We start from the raw sequence: 26308 nt of genomic DNA on the forward strand, positions 1-26308 counted from the left end.
TGTACACAGACAGTATTGTTTGAAAATAATACCTTCTTGTGTTTAACTTTCAAAATTCGATTAAGTTTTTGTAGAAAGTTTCTTTGGTACTAATATTGACATTTCTGCTCAAATACATTTTCAAGTAATCAAACACGCAGGCCGTTTGTAGACAGAAGAGCATGTCAACACTTGAAATATTAGCTACTTTCATATTTGTATTCAATTTTCATAAAATGATGACAGCACAGAAAATAAAATCAGTTCAATACAAATTAAATATTATTAAATGCAAGTAAGAAAAAAATCAAAATGTACATAAAATACAGTACAACAAATAAAAGGTAAGGGTAGATTCACACTCATGGAGTTAAGTTTTAGCTCAAAGTATTTTCTAAAATTTTGCTTGCATGTTCTTTACTAAGTGCGATTCGTGGATTTGCAAGAAGAAGGGGATTGTATCTACTAGTATGCATTTATACATTACACTTGCAAGAACTGGTGCTCATCTATATAGCCTGAGCGCCTGATTAATTTGTCTAATCACGCATGATTTTCCAGCATTCAGTCTATTTATAGCAACGTTGAAATTTAGGCTTAAAACGGAAATGGTATTCCATATGTAAAGCATTCGACCCTATCTCATCCAAATAAAATAACTAACATTCAAAATAAGAGAGTCCCATAATTTCGTGATTTTCATCTGAAACAATAAAGAACAAGGAAAGCTTCAGAAATTGGACCGTCTTCTGTATTTTTCACAATCCTCTAAAATTAACAAGCTGGTTGCTAAGCAATAATAGTCTCCTTCTGAAGGGGCACTTTTGTCATATTAGTAATATTTGCCGTCATAGGAAGCACACATTTATACTAAAACTTATGAACCTGTAGACTTTCCAGATATCTAACCATCTGTGAGGTTTTTAACAAAGGAACCAATTTCGTGAACGTCTGGATATAAACTGCTTAAGTTAGCGCGGACAACCGCTGCGGCTGATCCCATTAGACGTCCTGTCCAACAGCCGTACAAGGGATACGTGTCAACTTGTAAGTTAATGTGATTACGATCCTAGGTTCATACGCTTACCCTTGCGTAAGACAGTAAAGCAAAACAGATTAATGGTTCAATGGGTTAATTCTCAAACTCAAACAATATTAGTTAATAATTATAAAAAAATATTCTCATAAATGGACAAATACTGTTTGGAATTATCATAGCATTACTGGTCTAAAATATGTGAGGAAAAGAGCTGCTTAAAACCAAATTTGCTTTATGATAGGGATGGGAACGAAAGCTTTAAATTCATTTTAAGTGATTGGCATATACACAATATATACAGTTGTTTAAAATATGAATCATCGTACGTAATAAGGCCTAAACAATGTTTGTTTCGGGTAACCCGACCCTACCCAGTTAAGCCGACCGGCCCTTGCGTTATATTTCAAAATTCTGTCAGTATAATCATGAACATATTTAACTAGTTCAGTGTTTTAGCTTCAAAATGATACAAAAACATTCAAATCGATTAAAATTTAGACCGTCGCAACTTTATCTAAAAATAGCACGTTGTCCAATTTAAGCACGTGCCGCGCTGTTGCATTACCGCCGCCATTTTGAAAATTTTCAGTCGGCGTGTAAAAAGCCGATAAACTTAATGAGGGCTGACTTAAACCTCCTTCAACATGATCTTATGCATCAATCATATGTTATTTCTTGATTTTATAATAAACTACTTCAAAATTTATTTCAAATACGGCCGATTTCAATAAATGAACTGCCCGGGTGCTGTGGATGAAACCGATTCTGCGGACGGTCTGAAATGTCGTACAAAATTTATTGTAAAAAGATCGCAAATATCTACAAGTTTGGTATTGTTTTCGAAAATAATCTATAATTTGTTACATAAAACAGGCACCATTATTTTGTCAGTATAATCATAAACATATTTAACTAGTTCGGTGTTTTAGCTTCAAAATGATAAAAAGCTATCACATTTACGCCTATTTCAAACTGTTAATCCATAACGATGACCCCTGCCATTTATGCATTGCATTTTTCCTGTTAATTGGACAATTTTTGACATGCATCACATTTACACCTGTTGCAAACTGTTAATCCGTGACGATGGCCCTGCCAATTATGCATTGCAATTTTCTTGTTAATTGGACATCTTTTGATACGCGATAAACAAACACGACAGAACAAACGGTTTTATTCTGCAGAATAGAATTAGCATGCTTATATTGTCCAAAATCAGCGATACTTATTAAAACAAGAGGACCATGATGGTCCTGAATCGCTCACCTCTTCCCACATGACCCAGTTTTGAGTATGACGTCGTTTTTTTATTATTTGACATAGTGACCTAGCTTTTGAGCTCATGTGACCCAGTTTTGAACTTGACCTAGATATTATCAAGATAAAAATTTTCACCAATTTTCATGAAGATCCATTGAAAAATATGGTCTCTAGAGGGGTCACAAGGTTTTTCTATTATTTGACCTATTGACCTAGTTTTCGAAGGTACGTTACCCTGTTTTGAACTTTAACTAGATATCATCAAGGTGAACATTCTCACTATTTTTCATGAAGATTTCATGAAAAATATGGCCTCTAGAGAGGTCACAAGGTTTTTCTATTTTTATACCTACTGGCCTAGTTTTTGACCACACGTGACCCAGTTTCGAAACTGACCTAGATATCATCAAGGTGAAGTCAGAACATTCAGATCAATTTTCATGAAGATCCATTGAAAAATATGGCCTCTAGAGAGGTCAAAAGATTTTAATAATTTTAGACCTACTGACCTAGTTTTTGACCGCAGTTGACCCAGTTTCAAAACTGATCTAGATATCATCAAGATGAACATTCAGACCAACTTTCATACAGATCCCATGAAAAGTATGGCCTCTAGAGAGGTCACAAGGCTTTTTTATTATTTGACCTACTGACCTAGTTTTTTAAGGCACGTGACCCAGTTTCAAACTTGACCTAGATATCATCAAGGTGAACATTCTGACCAATTTTCATGAAGATCCATTCAAGGGTATGGCCCCTAGACAGGTCACAAGGTTTTTCTATTTCAAGACCTACTGACCTAGTTTTTGATCGCAGTTGACCCAGTTTCAAACTTGACCTATATATCATCAAGATAAACATTCATACCAACTTTCATACAGATCCCAAGAAAAATATGGCCTTAAGAGAGGTCACAAGGTTTTTATTCTATTATTTGACCTACTGACCTAGTTTTTGAAGGCACGTGACCCACTTTCGAACTTGACCTTGATACCATCAAGATGAACATTCAGACTGACTTTCATGCAGATCCCATGAAAAGTATGGCCTCTAGAGAGGTCACAAGGCTTTTCTATTATTTGACCTACTGACATAGATTTTGATGGCATGTGACCCAGTTTCGAACTTGACCTAGATATCATCAAGGTGAACATTCTGACCAATTTTCATGAAGATCTAATGAAATATATGGCCTCTAGAGAGGTCACAAGGTTTTTCTATTTTTATACCTACTGACCTAGATTTTGACCGCACGTGACCCAGTTTCGAACTTGACCTAGATATCACCAAGATGAACATTCAGACCAACTTTCATACAGATCCCATGAAAAATATGGCCTTTAGAGAGGTTACAAGGTTTTTATTCTATTATTTGACCTACTGACCTAGTTTTTGAGGCACGTGACCCAGTTTCGAACTTGACCTAGATATCATCAAGATGAACGTTCTGACCAATTTTCATGAAGATCTTGTAAAATATATGGCCTCTAGAGAGGTCACAAAGTTTTTCTATTTTTAGACCTACTGACCTATTTTTTGATGGCACATGACCCAGTTTCGAACTTGACCTAGATATCATCAAGATGAACATTCTGACCAATTTTCATGAAGATCTTGTGAAATATATGGCCTCTAGAGAGGTCACAAGGTTTTTCTATTTTTAGACCTACTGACCTAGTTTTTGCCGGCACGTGACCCACTTTCGAACTTGACCTAGATATCGTCAAGGTGAACATTCTGACCAATTTTTCATGAAGATCTTGTGTAATATATGGTCTCTAGAGAGGTCACAAGGTTTTCTATTTTTAGACCTACTGACCTAGTTTTTGATTGCACGTGACCCAGTTTCAAACTTGACCTAGATATCATCAAGGTGAACATTCTGACCAATTTTCATAAAGACCCCATGAAAAATGTGACCTCTAGAGTGGTTTACGCACAGATGCACGCACGGGCGGCTGACGGACGCTGCGCGATCACAAAAGCTCACCTTGTCACTTTGTGACAGGTGAGCTAAAAAACAAAAAACCATTCACTAATTTAGAATATTCGAATTTGATTTTCATATTCGAATATTCGGCCGACTTTCGAATATTCGAACATTCGATCTTGACATTGAAGCCAGCCATCCAGAACATGCGCTCTGCATGTCGTCTCAATGTGGTGAACATTTGTGTCAAGTTTCTTTGAAATCCTTCAAGGGGTTCAAGAGTTACAGAGTGATGACCTTTGACCCCTAACTGTGACCTTGATCTTTAAGCAAGACATCCGAAACATGCACTCTGCACATCGTCTTGATGTGGTGAACATTTGTACCAAGTTTATTTACAATACTTTAAGCAGTTCAAGAGTTACAGAGCGGACACGGAACACACTCATATGACCTTTGACCCCTAAGTGTGACCTTGACCTTGAAGCCAATAATCTAGACCATGAGCTTTACACGCTCGATGTGGTGAACTTTTGTGTCAAGTTTCTTCAAAATCCCTCAAGGGGTTCAAGAGTTACAGAGCGGACACGAAATTTCTAACAGACGGACACCAGGGGTATAGCAGTATATGTCCCTTCGGGCATGTAACAACATAAAAAGGAGTTTATTACAAGTACAGATTTAGGTTTCTTCTATGTTGGCCAATATTATATACATGTCATACACATTTTTGAATCTAGGGCAATAATTTGAAAAATTATGGTAGACAGTGCAACTCTGATATCACACCCCAAATATCAAGGCTCTAGCTGTTATGGATTCAGAGAAAAAGCTTTTCAAAGTTTCTTATATATAAGTCTGTTGTAAATATATATAACACACACCGGCATGGCCATTTTTGACCATGGGCCAATAAGTTGGACAATTATAGCAGTCAGACCCTTATATCACATGCCAAACATCAATGCTCTAGACAAAAAGAGTTTTAAAGACTTTTTCTTACCAAAAAAGACCCATATGTTCAATGAACCGGAACCATCTGAACAACTTTGAAAGAGGGCTACCCAGAGATCATTTGTGTAAAATTCATCAAAATCCATTCAGTGGTTTTGGAGGAGATGTTGTTTAAAGAAATTGTTGATCAAAAGTGACCATGCTCTCCGGCAGCAAGGTTTTTTGACAAATCAGAAAAAAATATACATTATTAATTTTGTAGAAGGTCACACAAAGACAATGTGTGTGAAATTATTTTAAAATCCGGCTAACAGTTTTATACAAGATTTCTACTATATATGTATAGGGAAAAGTGACCAAGCCCCCTATCAGCCATATTTTTGACGAATCTGAATAATTTGAACAATCTTTGTAGAGGGTCTGTGTAAAATTATTTTAAAATCGGGCTATCAGTTTCACAAAAGAAGAGTTTTAAATTTTGCACTATATACATATAGGAAAAAGTGACCACGCTCTCTGTTGGCCAGGTTTTTTTGACTAATAAAAAAAAAAATTGAACAATCTTGGTAGAGGGTCACAGAAGGACCACTTGTGTAAAATTGTTTTAAAATCGTGCCAGCATTTTAACACATTCAAGAAGATTTTAAAAATTTCTCTTTTATGTATATAGGAAAAAGTGACCACGCCCCCTGGCGGCCATGTGTTTTGACGAGTCAAAATAATTTGAACAATTTTCATAGCGGGTCACGCTCGGACCATTTGTATAAAATTATTTTAAATCGTTCTAACAGTTTACACAAGATTTTTAAAGTTTCCACTAAATACATATATGGAACAGTGACCACGCCCTCTGGCGGCCATGATTTTGACGAATCAATATAATCTGAACAATCTTGGTAGAGGGTCACATAAGGACCATTTGTGTAAAATTATTTTAAAATCGGGCTAGCAGTTTCACACAAGAACATTTTTAAAGTTTCCTATATACAGATATAGGAAAAAAGTGACCGCACCCTGTGGCGGCCATGTTTTTGAGGAAACAAAATAACTTCAACAATCTTAGTAGAGGGTCTAAAAGGACCATTTGCTTAAAATTATTTTAAAATCCGGCCAGCAGTTTGACACAAGAAGATTTTTTAAATTTCTCCGTTATGCATATAGGGAAAAGTGACCAAGTTCCCTTGCGGCCATGTTTTTTGACGAATCAATATAATTTGAACATCTTGGTAGAGGATAACATAAGGATCATTTGTTTGAAATAATTTTAAAATCGAGCCATCGGTTTAGGAGGAGATGTCGTTTGAGTTTTTTTTCTATTTTATTTTAGCTCTGGCAGTTACTATGAGCAACCAAGCAGAACCGTTTGAATAACTTTGGTAAAGGACCACCCAAGGAACATCAGTGCCAAGCTTCATCAAAATCCATTCATTGGTTTTGCAGATGTCATTTAAACACAATTGCTGACCAAGGACGACTTGACGCATGGACGCACGCACGACAGACACAGTTCTTGTTTTTTTTTAATTGCTTTAAAATAACATAAACAACAATACGCTTTACTCGTCTGTTTTTTTTTTTTATAAATTTATCTATTTGACGTTTTGAAACCTTTCCTAAAAGTACACAGCTGGAAGCAGTTTACAGTTTTGTTTCTGTTGATATAGACAATTAAATAAACATGATAAAAGTACTTTGTTTTAAAGTATTTCTGGCATAATGTCAACACAACGACAGTATGGAATAATGTGTTATAATCTAATTGTCCCATTAATTATAACTATCAAGCCATTTTTCATGTTTAACCTAAAAAATCAAATCTAATGCTTTTCTCTTCTTTATCTTAACTTATACATGTATTTGTTTCCAGATAACAACTTGTATATAAACATCAAGTTGAAAGCATTTTTTCCATTGTATTCTTTTTACGACTACTTTGATCAAATGCATTGTCATAATCAATATACCAGATACGTTTCTCTGGTATGTGTCTGTATTATATGTCTCCTGATTAATACACATTTATTACTTGTGTATATGCAAACATTAAGTTTTAAGTATTTCTTTCTCTTATATTTTACTGTTATTCCTAACTTCCCGTCTTCACATTACTTTCATCACCACAAATACCAAATTTAAAGTGTTTCTCTCCTGTATGTAGTCTCATCTGTGTCTTCTGATTTCTGATCAGAGGTATCACAAGGTAAGTGGTTCTCTCCAGCATGTTTTCCCATATGTTCCTTCAGCCGACTTCTTTCCTCACATGAATACTCAGAAATGGCACATTCAACGTGTATCTCTTCTCCTGTATGTATTCTCATATGTCTTTTCAGACTACTTTTTCGACTGAATACATTATCACAAACAGCACACTTAAACAGTTTTTCTCCAGTATGTATTGTCATATGTGTCTTCAAATCTGTGCTTTTAAAACTTACGAAGTCACAAATGTCGCAATTAAAGCGTTTCTTTTCTGTATGTATCACCATATGTCTTTTGATACGATAACTATGCAAGCATGCATAATCACACAAAGCACAAGTAAATGGCTTCTCTCCTGTATGTGTTCTCAAATGTCTCTTCAGATTAGCACTTGAAGCAAATGTTTTGTTGCAAATATTACATTTAAAATGTTTCTCTTCTGTATGTTTTCTCATATGTGTCTCCAAATGGCTGCTTCCAATACATGCGTGACCACAAAGAAAACATTTAAATGGTTTCTCTCCTGTATGTGTTCTCACATGTTTCTTCAGATCACTTCTTTCATAACATGCATAACCACAAACATCACATTTGAAGCATTTCTCTTCTGTATGTTTTCTCATATGTGTCTCCAGATGGCTGCTTCCGATACATGCATAACCAATATGTGTTCTTAAATGTCTCTTCAGACAATCACTTGTTATACATGAATAATCACAAATATCACATTTAAAGGGTTTCTCTCCAGTATGTTTTCTCATATGCACCTTCAGATTACTACTTCCGTAGGATGCATAATCACAAACAACACATTTAAAGGGTTTCTCTCCTGTATGTATTCTCATATGTATTTTCAGAGTACTACTTTCACTGGATGCATAATCACAAACATCACATTTAAAGGATTTGGATTTCTCTCCTGTATGTGTTCTTAAATGTCTCTTCAAACTATCCATTGCTGAACACGAATAAACACAAAAATCACATCTAAATGGTTTCTCTCCGGTATGTTTTCTCATATGTACCTTCAGATTACAACTTACGTAGGATGCATAATCGCAAACTTTACATTTAAAGGGTTTCTCTCCTGTATGTATTCTCATATGTGTCTTCAGATTATTACTTTGGTTGGCTGCATAATCACAAACAGCACATTTAAAGAGTTTCTCTCCTGTATGTATTCTCATATGTCTCTTTAAATCAGAGCTTTTACTACTTGCATAATCACAAAACTCACATTTATAGCATTCCTCTCCTGCATTACCAGCTGTCTGATTTTCCATATCTGTTGTCAGCTGACGTCTCCTATTACTAGTGTGGCAGGAAAACTTACAAAAAGAGAATTTCTTTCTTAAATATGCTTCATTCGGTGTTTTTCATAGTATCAGAAATGACAGACTATTGTGCAGCATTGCCACTTGAATTTCTGTGTCTGTAATTCTTACTTCTATTTGTCCCATCTACTACTTATGCTGATTAATATATACGCTGGCTTCTTAAACATGATGTGGGCTCGCTATATCTGTATAGATCTGAAAATAAGTTATGAATGAAATTGAATATATAACATGCATTACTACGTTAGACCTCTAAATTTGTCCTGTGACCTAATTAAACTTATTACTGTTTGGCGAGATAACATCGACACTTAATCACAGTTTTTGGCAATATTTTCGACATTTTGTTATTTAAAATTTTTCATATTTCAGCATGAACTTCAGGTTGTCACTCTTCTGCTGTCATCATTAAGTTATATCAAGAAGAAGAGATAAAAGATTTGATTCAAAAGAGAGAGAGAGAGAGAGAGAGCTGATAAAGGACATCTAACAGGAGTTCTGAGAGGGCTGCAGTCGAATGACAACCATATCTCCTGCCAATGCCATTTGAAAAATGGGCTATTACTCCGAAACGGGTTGAGCTAATCCAAGATTTGTTTCTTCTTCCACAACTAAGCATTAATAGAAGTAATTCCTGAAAGTTTGAATCGATTCAATCCTATAATGAATGGATAATGAATGAGGAGATGCGGTCACAAAAATTTGCAATATATATATATATATATATATAAGAAAAAAGTAACAAAGGGCCATAACTCTCGAACAGGTGGAGCAAATCCAATTTTTTTTTCCTGCACAACTAAGCATCTGTAGTAATAATCTCTGAAAGTTTGAATCAATGCTGTCCAATAATGAATGAGGAGTTGCGGTCACAAAAATGTTGAACGGACGCATGCACAGATGCACGCACGGACAGGTGCCATTACCATATTCTCCTCTGATGCCTATCGGTGGGGATAATTATATTGTAAGTGTACCTTAGATGGGTTAGGGTCTGAAAATAGAAAGATTATTGACATTTATAGTTTCTCTGTATGGGATAGAGAAACGGTAACTTTCCTTCAAGAAAGGATTCTGATATGCAAATCATGTTTACATCCGGAACATCCCTGGTTATTACCGTGCCACTATTCAAAATTTTCAACGGACTGGAAACTGGATTAATTAATCGTATAATTGATAACAAATAAGGTAAAATAAAACTTTTAATTGCTGCCATAAAGCACATTTAAGATTATTCTTCGGGACGGATTACACCAAACTGAAGTGGCTACTCAGTGTTACATGTGAAGTAGTCCATTATAGGTTACATTCTACCAATTCAATTCCTTATCTATTTCATATTAACAATAAAATATCCAGACCTCATTTTCAGCACTTTAGAGCATTTCAATGATATGAAAACCGTATATGGTCATTTAGTATGACATGTCTTCTTATCAAAAATAGAATCAAAGGCCTGAAGGGCCTGAGAGTCGGCTAATTATTGATGTACTGGTAGTATAGTCTACCAGTTTCAGTTTGTTTTTAGCTTTTTTCCCCCAAACTGAACAGAGATTTTGTTACAATAGATGAAATGGACATTCAATCGATGCCTAGTAAAACTTTGATTAACATTATACAAGTATCTAAACCCAATATATTTCTGTAAAATTGAAAAGTGGTTCGCAAAAATAAAAATGTTGAAAGTACAAACTACAATTTGACAGCTGACACTAAGATACTGCCCATGATTATAAATATTTTTCCAGTAAACATTTGCCTCCGGCATTACCAAAACAGGCAATTATCGGCTGGTATATATTCGCACATGATAAAATTTGAATTTGACAATTGAAATTTTATAGCGCAGATTGCCACATACAATTTGTAACAGATGGACGAAAGAACTGTTCAGATATTTTACAGATAATGGGCTGGCAATAACCGTGTCACATGCTAGGTATGTTCAATCTTTATTATAAGGGATGTGAATTTAAAGTATACTTACTTTTGCGTTTAAAGATATGTAAATGTTGCTGAGTGTCAATATATAGTGTCATGAATGTTTACACTGATAGGAAAATTGCGCATTCGAAACTAAAGGAAGTTACTCGGACTAGCTACCAATTTCGGAAAAGATAACCGATATTAATAAATGCAGTTCTTTTTTAGTTAAAACCATCATTTATTCTGTTTCAGACCTGTTAACCCCTTCAAAACCATGTCAGTAGTCCCAAAGTCCATGCACTTTCAATTATCCATTTTGATTCATGTAGACAGACAGGCCCAGTCTGGGCTAAAAAATGTTTGAGCCATTTTTACGTGGTCGGTAGCAGGGTGGGTGTGGGGAGGAGTGTTCCTTCCCGCTTTGAACTGCATTCAGATTTTGAAATGGGCATTGTGGCAGGTGGTAAAAGGGCAAATGTATCAAACTGTGAAGTGGCAATATGGGAGAAGGGTGTGGGAAGTAGGGAAGGGGTATCACCACAAGAAAATTTTGAAAATGTAGACCCTTGATACAGCCTTTGGTGAGATTCCTAACTGAAACATTTATGTTTCAATTTCTAAATATTACCTAAGTAGATTCTTTTTAGTATTACAATATCCAAAGTATAAATGACTGTCACTTCATATTTTTACTTTCAGGTCATGCCTCAGGACTAGATTATAAGTCTGATATAGATTCTATGTATGTGTTATAAAAATAAATTCTAGAATCATTTCTGTTACAAAAATATCTATCATGTCTGTTACTTGAATGTTAGAATTTCATAACACAGCTCGATATTTACCCAAAATATCATATCCGGATACGATTACACTTTTCTTTATACCGCCAAACAACAACAACAATAACCAAAATCTCCAGTTTCAACAATATGTTTTACAAATTGTTATGATACGAAGACAGTTCAGCAGCAATTGGCAGTATCTGACATTGAAGTTTACGGTGAAATTACCTCTTACCTAAATCATTTCATTAAAAAATTGTTTCGTTTCGTCAAAGCAGTCTAACATAGACGATCTACTTTCGATTTCGAAAACTACAAGAAAATACAATTTACTGTTTCGCCGATTTGTTTATTTCTCGAAAAATAAGAAATAAAGTCATTTTTAAAATCAGTAGTAATTAAATAAACCAGTAAGAGCTTCTTCTCCCGATAATTTATCCACTTACTGACTGCAAAATTCAACCCATGTTCGCCGACAAGTGCCCAGAATGTAATTAGGATTCATCTGCGAAGTCTCGCGGAAGAATTAACGTACAGCACATATCTTATTCGGGCCATTTAAAATGAAGCTGTCATAATTTAATTTCATCAATGTGGTAAACTCTTTGATAAGAGACATGCCAATGCTTTCAGAGGTACCCGACTCAATATAATACTAACAGTATGTTTTGGAACTATATTTTGTCTTTCGCTGGATGTTACGCAAGCTTGGTAAGCTGCGCAATTCATGAAATGCACAGCGCAATAAATTTGTTATTTGCGCAATGATTTTAAAGATTTTTTTTTTAAACGGAAAGGGTAACAAATGAATAATTTGGCTAATAAGTTAATATGCAGTTTTTATTTGACTTTGTGAACATCATAATTGCTATTTTGTGACAAAAGGGCATAAAATTAGTCACCTTAATCATATGCGCAAATGTATTAGCAAATCCCACAGAATCGTTATGCGTGTTTATGCTTAATGAGTTACCGCGGAAGGAAATACTTGGCTTTTTTCGAGTATTGCACAATTACACTTCATAAATTTGACAGATTACATCGTATATTGGTCATAGCAAATGGGATTGACATAACTGAACTTCATCCGATCAATGAACTCTTTGAAATTAGAGACAACTAATGGAACTACATCAATTCGCTGTGTTGTGAGGCCATTTAATGAGAATGAGAAATCGGGCGATAGCAAGGACTCGTCAAACGCTTTCAGCGTTTAGCCGACTCAAAAATATTGACATGTTATGTTGTATATAAGAAAAATAATCTGTTCTGAGAAACATCACCCTCTAAAAATGCCCCCATGAAAACAGCCGTTTAGCAATTACGCGTAGGTAGACATTTTTTGCAAAGAATAAAACTTATTCCAGGAAATTCACAATGAAAATGGTCTAAGTCTTTTCTCAATGCAATAAGCAATAAAAATAAGCCAAAGGTATAACTGTCACCTCCTCATGTCACTCATTATACCAGATTTCATCCATAGCATGGAACTACATTTTGGACTACTTCACATGTAACACTGAGTAGTCACCCATACACATTTAACCCTTTGTCATGTATTTGCAGAATATATTTTAAATATTTGTTTTCTCAGAAACTATATTCCAAGTGATTGCAAAGTATTTGCATCAGATTTTCGCAAACAGTCTGCAAAATGTATCACACTGAAGCAAAGGGTTTGCAAATAAACACTTAGATAAATTACAGACTGCAAAGGTTTTGCAAATAAATACTTTATTAAATTAGCAGACAGCAAAGCATCTGCAAACAAACACTTAGCACATTTACTTAGCAAAGGTATTGCAAATAAACACTTTGTACAGAAATCAAAGAGCAAAGCATTTGCAAATAGTTAACATAGATGAATTTGCTTTCCTGGTAGACTCTAGGTACAGGAAGTAATTAACCATTCTGTTTTCTGATTGGTCTATATTCAAATGGCAGGATTTTTGAAAATATTGTGAGGAAATGTTTACACATCAGTTAGTAGAAATATTTTGGTGATGCAAACTTGTGTTAAACAGATTATTAATATAATATTCTAATTATTTTTTCTGGATATAAACTTTGTTGAATAAGGATAATGCAATACCATGTTGTTAAGCAATAAGACTTCCAAGAACCAGAGAATATTGCAGCATGTAGAAAGGTAATGTTAATCAATGATAGTTATATAAAACACTTTTTACTCAAGCAATTGTTGAAACTTACATTATTACATGATTTTAGTTATTGTTACTGAATGATCACTGAAATGATTGACTTTTAATATTTATTTAAACTGCAAAATTTTAATGGTTTTGTGAATTTATTTCTGTTTTTCAGATATTAAACAAAATCCTTTTCTTTGGACCAACCTCAGAAATTCATTTTATGCTGTTCGTTACATATTTGCGAATACTTTGCATATTATTTGCATGCAAGTTGCAATTACTTTGCTATCACTTTGCGATTACTTTGCTATCACTTTGCGATTACTTTGCTATCAGTTTGCGATTTATTTGCCAAAGTTTCAGCTGCGAATTGTAAATTGTTTGCGAAGTATTTGCATTCTGTGTGCGTTGTGTATATTTGCAAAAGCTTTGCAGAATAGTTGCACGTTTCGTTCCATTTCTACTCGTCTGTGGAATATATTAAACAATCATGTGCTGCAACTGTTCTGCAAAGGTTATGGCAAATATTTGGCAAAGATAAAAAGTATATTCTGCAAAGGCCCTGATTTTTCATGGGCACTTCCGGTTTGGTGTAATCCGTCCTTAAAGGAAAATTTTCCATACTTAAGAAGTGTTATTTTCACTTAAATTGTACCAGTAACCTAAATGCATGGAAAAAATAAAAGTTTCAGTTTGATACAATCCATTTTCAAGGTTTTATGGCTTTTTCAGTAACGTATGCTAGCGTGCCAAATTTCCTTAAAAAAAGCTGTCGCGACATAATTTATGACCACTTTTCCTTGCTGGGGCATATTATTGCCATATTTTATCAAGTTTTACCATAAAATGCACTCAAAACACACACTGTTACTGAAAAATATACCCAAACTCACCCCTGACACCTAAAATTTAGCAATATTTAGTCAGTAAATATGCATTTTTGGAAAAAAATACACCCAAAACAGTGGAATTGAAATAATTTAGTTTTTCTACTTTTTCTCTGCTAAATTGCACTGAAATTGTCATTTTCTATCATAATCTGGCCAAACTAGCCTATTTACAGTCACATCTAAACAAGTTTCAATTTTTACCACTGTTCAACTTATAGGTTACATTCTACCAATTCAATTTCTTATTTATTTCCTATTAACAATAAAATATTCAGACCTCATTTTCAGCACTTTAGAGCATTTCAATGATATGAAAACCATATATGGTCATTTAGTATGACATGTCTTCTTATCAAAAATAGAAAAATGTTGACATGTTATGTTGTATATAAGAAAAATAATCTGTTCTGAGAAACATCACCCTCTTCTTCTTCTTGTCGTTCGCATCTACACTGTCAGACCAGTAGCCTCGATGAAACTTGTGGTTTGCGGAAGATCCTCAATGCCTCCATACAGTTTCTTGTGGATTGAGGTATCTATCGGCCAAGTCGCAACTCGCTCCTGGTCATGCCTTTAACATCTCTGAAGTATATGCTCCGCAGTCTGATCTTCTTCACCACATGGACAAGTTGGCGATGATGTCAGTCTGTATTTCTTGTACATGTGAGCATTGAGCTTGTTGTGCCCTTAGTGGAGCCTGACCATCATCACTTGTTCAGACCAATCAAGGAGATGAAAAGCATCTTCCTCCATCCTTGGTCTCGTTAGTGCCTTGATGATGGTGACTTTCTCCTTGTAACTCACAGGTTCTGTTGGTTGTTCTGACTGAGCTCCTAGCTTAGCCAGTTTGTCTGCCTATTCATTGCCTGCAAGTCCACAATGGGATGGAATCCACTGAAGTGCTACTTTGCAGGTTATACTCAGGCTCTGCATTCTCCTGGCTAGCTGCGGAGCTTTATTGTTGATCAGAGCTTCCATGACAGACAGTGCATCTGTGAGAAAGACGACTGAAAAGCTTTCTTCTGCCGAGTCTTCAACCATTGAGACGGCCTTCATGAGTGCTTCAGTCTCTGCCTTGTAATTGCTGCAGTGTTTTCCTGTGGCTGCATGTAGTGTTTCTCTCTTGCCAGATTGGTATTGAATGAAAACTCCTGCTCCTCCATCTTTGACGGCGCATGTGGCTGATCCGTCTGTATAGACATGAGTCCATAATTCCGGAGGATAGTCTTCATTGATCATAGCAAGTGTGAGGCTCTTCCGAATGCCTTCATCCTCTTGCTTCCCGCGGTCAAGACGAGGAATAGCAAGTCTCACAGTCACTGAGGACAGATCATTCGCTAGTGGGTTTATGATGTCTTCACTACCTAGGGGAGTCGTTGGTATGCTCAGCTCAGTTTTGAACTCTCGGTTGAGTTTCTTTGCCTCATGTACGAAGCTGCTATGTTTGAGCCGATTCTTTGTGTAGCCATCTAGCTTGGCTTTCATGGGATGGTCTTGAAAAGACCTGACCTGAACTTCTCTGCTTGAAGCAGAACCTTTGCATGTCTTCTGTCTTGTAACGGCTGTGTGCCTGTTAGCTTCTCCATGAAGGAGATTGGTGTAGACTTTGTAGCACCTGTCATGATCCGCAATGCTTGGTTCTGAACCTTGTCTAAAGCCTGTTGGTTAGTTTTGGCAGTAGTGGACCAGGCAGTTGAGCTATACTCTAAATGGGGTCTCACTGTTCCCTGATATACTGTCTTGAGTATTTGCTCATCACCTCCAGGAAATTCACAATGAAATGGTCTAGATCTTTTCTCAATACAATAAGCAATTAAACTAAGCCAAAGATATAACTGTCACCTCCTCATGTCACTCATTATACCAGATTTCATCCATAGCATGGAACTACATTTTGGACTACTTCACAGGTAACACTGAGTAGTCACTTCCGGTTTGGTGTAATCCCTTCAAAATGTAGTTCCATGCTATGGATGAAATCTGGTATAATGAGTGACATGAGGTGGTGACAGTTAATTTTTTGGCTTATTTTTATTGCTTATTGTATTGAGAAAAGATCTAGACCATTTTCATTGTGAATTTCCTGGAATAAGTTTTATTCTTTGCGAAAAATTGTCTTCCTACGCGTAATTGCTAAACGGCTGTTTTCATAGGGGCATTTTTAGAGGGTGATGTTTCTCAGAACAGATTATTTTTCTTATATACAACAAAACATGTCAATATTTTTCTATTTTTGATAAGAAGACATGTTATACTAACATGACTAAATGACCATATATGGTTTTCATATCACTGAAATGCTCTAAAGTGCTGAAAATGAGGTCTGAATGTTTTGTTATTAATATGAAATAAATAAGGAATTGAATTGGTAGAATGTAACCTTCACACTCGATGCGAAAGTTTCAGTCATTTTTGCCAGAAAGTCGTTATAAAACCTTCAGATCAAAATTATTATCTGAAGCGATTTTTGTTCTATTCTGGTACTGATGATAAACCCGGACAGATGATAAAGTCGACCACCTTGGAAATATTTGATTGTAATCGGTTATTGATAAAACTGAACACACCATCTAATAGTTTCCACTTACAACACCAACTGGTGTGAACAAAAACAAAATTGGTAAATATTCTGTATAAATAAATGACTTACATTTATTTGTATAAATATATTAAATTTTAAAATTTATCCAAAATTACTGGGGAAGAGGGTGTTTTTTGCACATGCTCACTGTTTCATAAAGGCCTGACATTGGGTCACTTTTCGTTACTAGATCAGGAATGACTGTTGCAGCTTTTTGAGAAAGTTTTAATATAATAATACGAAGAAAATTTTGTAAATGACAAAGTGGTCGAATTTATCATCAGTCAACGTTCATACAGTCCCCATTTTACAAACCCCTTTCAGGGCCTCACTTCGTGTGTGTTTGCTTACTAAATATAAATTTGAATTATGTAAAGTTTTCAGCAAATGTTAAGCTTTATTTTGACACCGACCATTGATTGCAATTTGCAGAAATAAAAAAGTTACAGGTAAAAAAACCCATTTTCTGTTCAAGTTTATCATCAGTACCAGTACGTTATTTCAGTTCAACATTAAGACCTGACATAACGTGGAAAATAAAAAATGTAAAATATTAATTAAAATGAACTTATAAAGTGATATGAGTTATGTCAGGTCTTATACAGTGCTTTAGGGTATAGCAGATAGCTAACTAATTTCCTGCATTCCAATTCAAAGAAATGAAAATTAGGAGCTTTTTTCAGTTTATAAGACAGAAAACCTCTACTCTTCTCAAAACATTCTGCTTTTAATAGAAATTCATGTGTTTTTTCTCTCCATGCCATTGTTTATATATGCGCTGATTTAGGGTGTACAGATAGCTTTGGTCATGTTTTCCATTATTAGTTTAAAATCCACATCTTAACAAACTTTCCAATATTTTACTAAAAATCAGAATAATAATGTATTCTCTTTTCAAAAACATTCAGCTTTTTAAATTTCTATCAAATACTTTTCATTCACTTACGTTTTTTACATATACTGGTTAGAGTCGTAAATTCGGCCACTTTTTGCAGTTTTTCATAAATATTTCTTTCTTTATACAAATTGATTTGTACAAAATTTCTACCATATATGTGCTTTAGTACAAGCAACATTGCTTGTTATCATTAACGGCCATTTACAGTATGGTATACAATAAGTAAGTAAGTAAGTAAGTAACGACTTTATTTATAGTGGATGACATATTTGGCAGAGCCAATTTACAATATGGTCCACTGTATAAATATGTACAAGTACAATAAACATGATTATAAACAATAATGCAAGAGAAAATTTTACCAAACATGACAGCAACTGTTATGATATAATCCATAACTACAATAACAACAAAATTATATACATGTATAAACAAACAAAAATATTCTGACATACATTAAAAGTCTGTACATGTAGAAACATAAAGAATTTGGTAGGCAGTATTTTCAGATAGTAATTTTGGTTGAGAAAAGTGCCACTGAAGATAGGATTGTTTGAATTTTGCAAGAGTATCAGATGATCGTATATGATTGGGAATGTTATTCCAGATTGTGGGTCCAGAGTAGCTCAAAGATTTACGAAAAAATTCTATTCTTGGTTTTGGTACCTTTAGTTCGTTGTTTTGATTTGATCTCAGTTCACGATCAGATGTTTGGTTGTGGTTAAATTTTGTAGTAAGATAGTCAGGCGATTGCATATTTATTGATTTATATACTAAGATAGCTTTTTTGTATTTTATTCTGTCAGGAAATGTCACCCATTTCAGTTCAAGAAATAATTCTGATGATGGAGCATTGAAATCTTTGTCGAGAATAATTCTTGCAGCACGCTTTTGGAATTTTAGAACAGTTTTTAATAGCTCATCATTGCAGTTCCCCCAAATGGTACAGCAATAATCAAGGTGTGGTAGAATGTAGGCATTGTAAAATAACTTTCGTAAATGTAAGCTTAGGTATTGTTTTATACGTAAGAGAAGATATAAATTGGTATTACATTTTTTTAGGGTTTGTTCAACTTGACATTTCCAGTTTAGGTGTTCATCAACATGAATTCCTAATAATTTCTCATTCTGATGAGTATGATAGTGGTTGACCTTGCATTTGTGTATTGTTAGATCTTGTGTGCTCTTTTATTTTGTTGTTGTTATAGGAAGCAGTGATATACATAGCTTTAGTTTTTGATATGTTTGGAAACATCGAATTGCCTTTGCACCATTCGTCAACAATATCAATGTTTGTCTGCAGTGTATTGTGCACCTCCATTACTGTTTTACCAAACACAGACATTGTCGTATCATCTGCAAACATGTCAAAAGACGATTTGTTTGTGTGCAATGGTAGGTCATTGATATAGAGTATAAACAGTGTGGGACCAAGAACGGAGCCTTGAGGAACACCTGCAGAAATTTGTTGGGTAGAAGAAAGCTTTCCAGATACACATACTTGCTGGGAGCGGTTTTGTAGGTATGAAGATAGCCATTTTACAGCAGATTCACTAAACTTGTACAGTTTTAATTTTTCTATCAATAGTGCATGATTCACTAGATCAAATGCTTTGGTCAGATCTAGAAATATAGTTCCAACATAGGATTTATCATTTATAGCTTGAATCCACTCATCAGTTATGTTTGTAAGAGCAGTTTCACATGAATGGTTTGAACGAAATCCTGACTGTGTGGAATGCAGAAGTTTACTTGTTTCTAAGAAGTTTTTTATATGATTAGAGACATGTTTTTCTATGAGTTTAGATAATATTGGTAGGATTGATATTGGTCTGTAGTTGCTTTTGTTTGTTTTAGAATTCTTTTTAAAGATTGGAATTACCTTTGCTGTCTTAAATGTTTCTGGAAATTTACACTTATTTATACTTAAATTTATTACCTTTGTGAGTGGTTTGCAGATTGTTTTATGACATAACTTCAAAATTCTTGAGCTTATGTCATCAAGACCTGTTGCCTTTGATTCATCTAACAACTTAAGTTCCTTTAAAATAAATTCCTCAGATACTGGCGGTATCTTAAATGAAACATTTTCTAATTTACTATCAACAAAATGTTGAACGAGTTCCTCACTTTCAGTTTTAAGGTGTTGTGGTTGATTTGAAATGGATTTAAAAACATTTGCAAACAAGAGTGCCAGATTGTCACAATATACGCCCGTCACAGCAAATTTCTTTACTCTAGCACCTGTATTTGCAAATGGAATTTTAATTTTGTGGTTGTTTAGTAATCATTGTAAGTCATTTGTTTTTCTAAGTCCACAAAAAAACACCTTACCAGGTAGAGATATCTTAAAATACACCTAAAATTTGAAAGTAACATCTATGTTGCACCACAGAAAAGTGGTCTTGTTTTTTCCCTACGGTCAATTATAAAAAAGTTACAATATAAGTTATTTATAGTAACCACTAAGGGAAGATAATCTTACAAAAAAAAAAAAAAAAAAAAAAAATCCATAAAAAAATTGTAAGTCCACACAAAAATCTTTACCAGGCAGAGATTGGTCAAAATACACCTCATAATTGGATGTAGCATGCATGTTGTACTACAGAAAAGTGGTCTCGATTTTTCCCTACGACTAGTAATGAAAAAGTTACAATATAAGCTATTTATAGTAACAACAAAGGGAAGTAATTCTAAAGAAAGGAACTGCGCATGACACTTCATCTCATGATGGTGTATAATTGTGCCAAGTTACATCAAAATCCCTCCATGCATGAAGAAGAAATGCTTCGGACAAAGTCATTCTTGTATCTGACCTTTGGCCTCTAAGTGTGACCTTGACCTTTGACCTAGGGACCTGGTTCTTGCGCATGACACTCCGCCTCGTGGTGGTGAACATTTGTGCAAAGTTATATTAAAATCCCTCTATGCATGAAGAAGAAATGCTCCGGACAAGGTTTTCATTCTTGTATCATTTGACCTCTAAGTGTGACCATGACCTTTGACCTAGGGACCTGGTTCTTGCGCATGACACTCCGCCTTGTGGTGGTGAACATTTGTGCAAAGTTATATCAAAATCCCTCTATGCATGAAAAAGAAATGCTCCTGACAAGGTTTTCATTCTTGTATCCTTTGACCTCTAAGTGTGACCTTGACCTTTGACCTAGGGACCTGGTTCTTGCGCATGACACTCCGCCTCGTGGTGGTGAACATTTGTGCAAAGTTATATCAAAATCCCTCTATGCATGAAAAAGAAATGCTCCGGACAAGGTTTTCATTCTTGTATCCTTTGACCTCTAAGTGTGACCTTGACCTTAGACCTAGGGACCTGGTTCTTGCGCATGACACTCTGCCTCGTGGTGGTGAACATTTGTGCCAAGTTATATCAAAATCCCTCCATGCATGAAGAAGATATGCTCCGGACAAAGTCATTCTTGAATTTGACCTTTGACCTCTAAGTGTGACCTTGACCTTAGACCTAGGGACCTGGTTTTTGCACATGACACTCCGTCTCATGATGGTGAACAACTGTGCCAAGTTTCATCAAAATCCCTTCATGCATGTAGAAGATACGCTCCGGACAAAGTCTGTGGACGCCGCCCGCCCGCCAGGGGCGTTCCCATAATACGTCCCGTTTTTCAAACGGGCGTATAAAAAGTGGTTGAAAGTTTCAGCTGTTGTGCATGGATCCAATATTGGGTTACCATTATCATCATTTATGTAATTAGTCTGGTACATTTTTCCTTTACCAGATAATTTATTTAGATGTTTCCAAAGTTTTTTCGGATTTTTGTTGTTGTCATTAATATTCTGGGAATAAAATGTCCTTTTGGCTTTTTTTGATAAACTTTTTACTTTTTGTCTCCAAAGTTTAAATTCTTGTTGGTTTCCTGATTTTTTTGCATTATTTTTTTGAATTTATAGCATTTTTTATTTCTTGATTAAACCAGTCTGGCTGTTGTTTACATTTAACCCAACGTTCTTTTTTAGGTAAATGATTATTGATGACATCATGAAGGATTTTAAGAAAGATCAAAGGCCTGAATGGCCTGAGTCGGCTAATGATTGATGTACTGACAGTATAGTCTACCAGTTTCAGTTTTTTTTTTTTTTTTCTTAAAATTTCATAACACAGCTCGATATTTACCCAAAATATTATATCCGGGTATGATTACACTTTTCTCCAGTTTGAACAATATATTTTACAAATTGTGATGATACGAAGACATTTAGCAGCAATTGGCAGTATCTGACATTGAAGTTTACGGTTAAATTACCTCTTATTTAAATCTTTTCATAAAAAAGTTGTTTCGTTTCGCCAAACATAGACGATCTACTTTCGATTTCAAAAACTACAAGAAAATACAATTTAATGTTTCGCCGATTTGTTTATTTCTCGAAAAATAAGAATTAAAATCATTTTTAATATCTGTAGTAACTAAACAAACCAGTAAGAGCTTCTTCTTCCGATAATTTATCCGTTTACTGACTGCAAAATTCATGTGTGTGTGTAGAAACCCACGCAAAGTTTATAGAAATCATACGATGCGTGTTTACGTTCAATGTGGGAGAATTAAGGCTGATCGGGATCGGTTATGTTACCTAACGCATCCAGACGATTCAGATTTTGTTTTTAAAAAAGCATTGTGTGCATTTCTGTAATTTTATATACGTTTAGAAATTATTAGACATGCGTATTTGCATTATTTCTATACGTAATTTACGCTAATAGCATCTTATCTGGAGCCCTGTGGAACTATTTTTTGTCTTTCGCTGGATGTTACGCAAGCTTTGTAAGCCTGCGCAATTCATAAAATGCACATTTATGCTTAATGAGTTACATTCGAGTATTGCACAATTACAAGTCATAAATATGACAGATTACATCGTATATTGGTCATAGCAAAGGGAATTCACGCAACTTAACTTCATTCTTGCAGTGAACTGTTTGAAGTTTGAGAAATCTAATGGAACTACATCGCTTCACTGTGTTATTTGGTCCATTTAGACTTAGAGAATCGCTGGATTGCAAGGACTCGTCAAAACGATTACATCGTTTAGCCGACTCAAAAATAAAACCAAGCTTAAAATATCAGAAAGGTTTAGCCTCCACATTTTACCTTCCAGAGGTTGTAAATATTTGGCCACTTTCTTAACATAAAGTTGGTTATATTTTCAACATTGTCTTGGAAATAAATCGATGCTACAGCCAAAATTGTTCTTTTTAAGCAAACTTCTATCAATTTTCAATAGCATGTATACCTCGTGGGAAATACTTGCCAACAGAGATTTAAAAGGCGCCTGTCATCCTTGTCACACCAGCATGACGTAGTTTAATCTTTACGTCACTGTTTATCACTTATTCTAGCAGAAAACATCTGTTCTTGTCACTTTTCTGGGGTGTTTTAACAGGAGAGTAAAGAGATTCTCATGCTCACGTGCTGTTATAACACCTTTTTATATATGCGCGTTCCATAGCAAAGCATAAATGTATTACGGCCCCAAAACAGATAATTCAAAAGGAAATGATGTCATGTAAAAAAAACAACGAAGACATGGAAATTCAATGACATTTAGGGACAATATATTCATTTACTTGGTTTTAACACGTTTTATGCTAGTTAACGCATGTTCTTTTCGTGTTGTAAAGTTTAGATTTGAAATAACCCTTGCCGGGCCTCAGCATAAACGAGTGCGTGTGATGACATCATGCGACCCGCGAGACAAAATATTTGCTATATAGAGTACACAACTTTAGGGAAGGACAACTTTTTTCTTCTACTCACTTCAACTTGTTGTTTTTTGCCGACTTTGTTGCTAACGAAAGTGCTTGTGATGACACAGATGCGTTCTTAAGCATCTGGCTCGAAAGAAAGTTTTAAAGTGGGTGGCCGAATATTTACGACCTGGCCGAATTTACGACTTGAACCAGTACACTGATTTAGTCTATAGCCATTAGGGGATAGCTTTATTTTACATTTGATGACATATGAAAAATAACACAACCAGCAAATATTTAAAATGTATGTCAGAATGTCTGTTTGCATGCCAGTAAAAGAATGATATGAAACTTTATACAATAACTGAAGTCTAATAAGGTTACTCGAGGGTATGATTTAACTGGTAACTTTAACAAATTTCAACCAAGTCTGTAAAATTTATACACTGAAAAATCTTTAAATATATCCCTGTTACATCTTGTATTCTCAGGGTTTCTCATATTCTCGTTTTTTGCCTTAAAGTTGTCAAATAATTTAATGTTTGTTATTTTCTAGATAGGAATGTTATAAAACTGACACACTGAAAATTTCAAGTGATTTGAACGCATACTGACGAAACTATCAGCATTTTGACTAAATTTTCAAAAAAATTCTTATTTTTTTCTGGTGGTGTTAACAAATTTGCCATAAATTATTGATTATGCAATTAATTGTCATATTTCTTGCTGTATTTACTATGTACAGAATATATATTTTTATTACACAATGGTAATTTTTATGTTTTAAATTCGCCAACTTATTTGTGATGAAAAGTCAAATATAAATCCATGGGAATATGAGAAACTCTTGGTCAATTTCTGCGGATGAGGGTGGTATCAAATACAGTAACAAAATAATTAAATGGGATAATTTCTGCAACATTTTATGACTCCATCTGAAAGACAAGTGAATTTTCTACAAAGGAAGTGGCTATTCTTACGGTGCTTTGTGTTTTTTGTATTAAAATATCTTTTTTAAATGAATAACCGTTTTAAATGACATATAATTTTAACAGCGGCATAGTGATGTTCAAAACTTTTTAGAAAAACAGTGCAAGTTAAGCGTTCATAACTAATCCATCTTATTTCGAAATAATAATTAAAAACAATTAATAAATTGCTTGTTTTATAACCTTTCCATTGATAAAAAAATATTGATCTAATTTGTGTTTTAAGAAAGTTAAGGACATTAGAAAAACATCACTGTTTACTAAAAACATGTACGTTAAATGGCTTTTGCCCATCCGATCAGTGGACTTTTCACTGTTCTTACAGGAGAGCCGTAAGAATAGCCTCCGAGGCTATTCCTACGGGACTGTAAGAATAGCCACTTCCTTCTACAAAATAACACCCAAATGCTGTTTATGAAATGGTTAATCTGTGACGTTTTTGTAGCTGACTCCAACGTTAAACCCAAATTGACAAAACGACCCCCACGTACCTCGGTCTTATATAGGAAAGCAAACTGGCCTGAATTTCACAAATACATGGGTTTAGAGGGTGAAAGAATAAGCAGCCTATTTTATAGTAAAAACCTGTCAGTCGAAGAGTTATGGGGTGAAATAAAAACTGCTATCAATAAAGGCATTTCCAAATTCATCCCCTCTAAAACCATCAGGTCCAGTTATTCTGTGCCTTGGATTACGCAAGAAATTAAAAGGCTTATGCGTAAGCGTGACAGTCTGTATATTAAAATGAAGAAAAATAAGAATCAAGGTCATAAAATTTCTACCCAGTTTCATAAGTTAAAAGGTCAAATAAAAAAGAAAATCAAAATAGCCCATGAGAACTATATCCAACATGTACTAGGTTTGGATGACACAGACTGTGAAAAGGGTCATAACTCTACATATTCCACTAAGAAGCTATGTAGTCTACTTAAGGCGTCTAAACAGGATGCACAGGGTATCCCCCCTTTAAATGAAAACACAACAGGAGCAACTTTAGACCAAAGTACAGATAAAGCCACTCTACTTAATAAACAGTTCCAATCGGTATTTACTAAAGTGTCTCCCTTTTCATTCCCTCAAACCTCAGAGAGTAAATACCCAAATATGACTGATATAACGATAAGTGTAAATGGTGTCAAAAAGCTCCTGTGTAATTTAAACCCCCACAAGGCTGCAGGTCCTGATAATATCAAACCACTTGTCTTAAATAAACTGCATCCTGAATTAGCGCCACTGATACAACTCTTTTTCCAAAAATCCCTTGACACTGGAACTTTACCGAAGGACTGGACGACGGCGAACGTGACTCCACTGTAAAAGAAAGGACTGAAAAGTGACCCTGCCAACTACAGACCTATCTCACTAACATGCATTCTATGTAAATCACTGGAACACATCATAGCATCAAATCTCTCAATCCACTTTAGCAAGAATGACATCTTGTATGATCTGCAACATGGATTCAGAGAAAAAAGGTCATGTGAAACACAATTAATACAACTAATTGATGACCTAGCACAAAATTTAAGTCGAGGTAAACAAACAGATCTCATTTTACTTGATTTCAGTAAAGCATTTGACAAGGTCAGTCACCTAAAGTTACTTTATAAACTACAAGAGTGCGGCGTTAACAAACAGGTTATCACATGGATTATAGGTCCTTCCT

General features: G+C 34.9%; 1 protein-coding gene across 2 annotated transcripts in view; it reads right to left on the minus strand.

Moving 5' to 3' along the window:
- Window positions 1–6712: 6712 nt before the first annotated feature.
- The window catches only part of LOC123551195 (zinc finger protein 664-like), a 29364-nt gene continuing 9768 nt past the window's right edge, over window positions 6713–26308 (minus strand). The window contains exons 2-3 of one of the 2 annotated variants that reach the window (XM_045339932.2): window positions 8023–8893; window positions 6713–7884 (exon numbers count right to left, since the gene is read on the minus strand). In XM_045339932.2, the coding sequence (XP_045195867.2) occupies window positions 7295–7884; window positions 8023–8644 (1212 nt within the window). In that variant the 5' untranslated portion in view covers window positions 8645–8893 and the 3' untranslated portion in view covers window positions 6713–7294. Of the gene's footprint in view, window positions 8894–26308 lie in introns of both variants that reach the window. The other variant, XM_045339931.2, reaches the window with a different exon arrangement.

This window comes from Mercenaria mercenaria, chromosome 4, assembly GCF_021730395.1.
Source record: "Mercenaria mercenaria strain notata chromosome 4, MADL_Memer_1, whole genome shotgun sequence".
In the NCBI taxonomy this organism is placed as follows: Eukaryota; Metazoa; Mollusca; class Bivalvia; order Venerida; family Veneridae; genus Mercenaria; species Mercenaria mercenaria.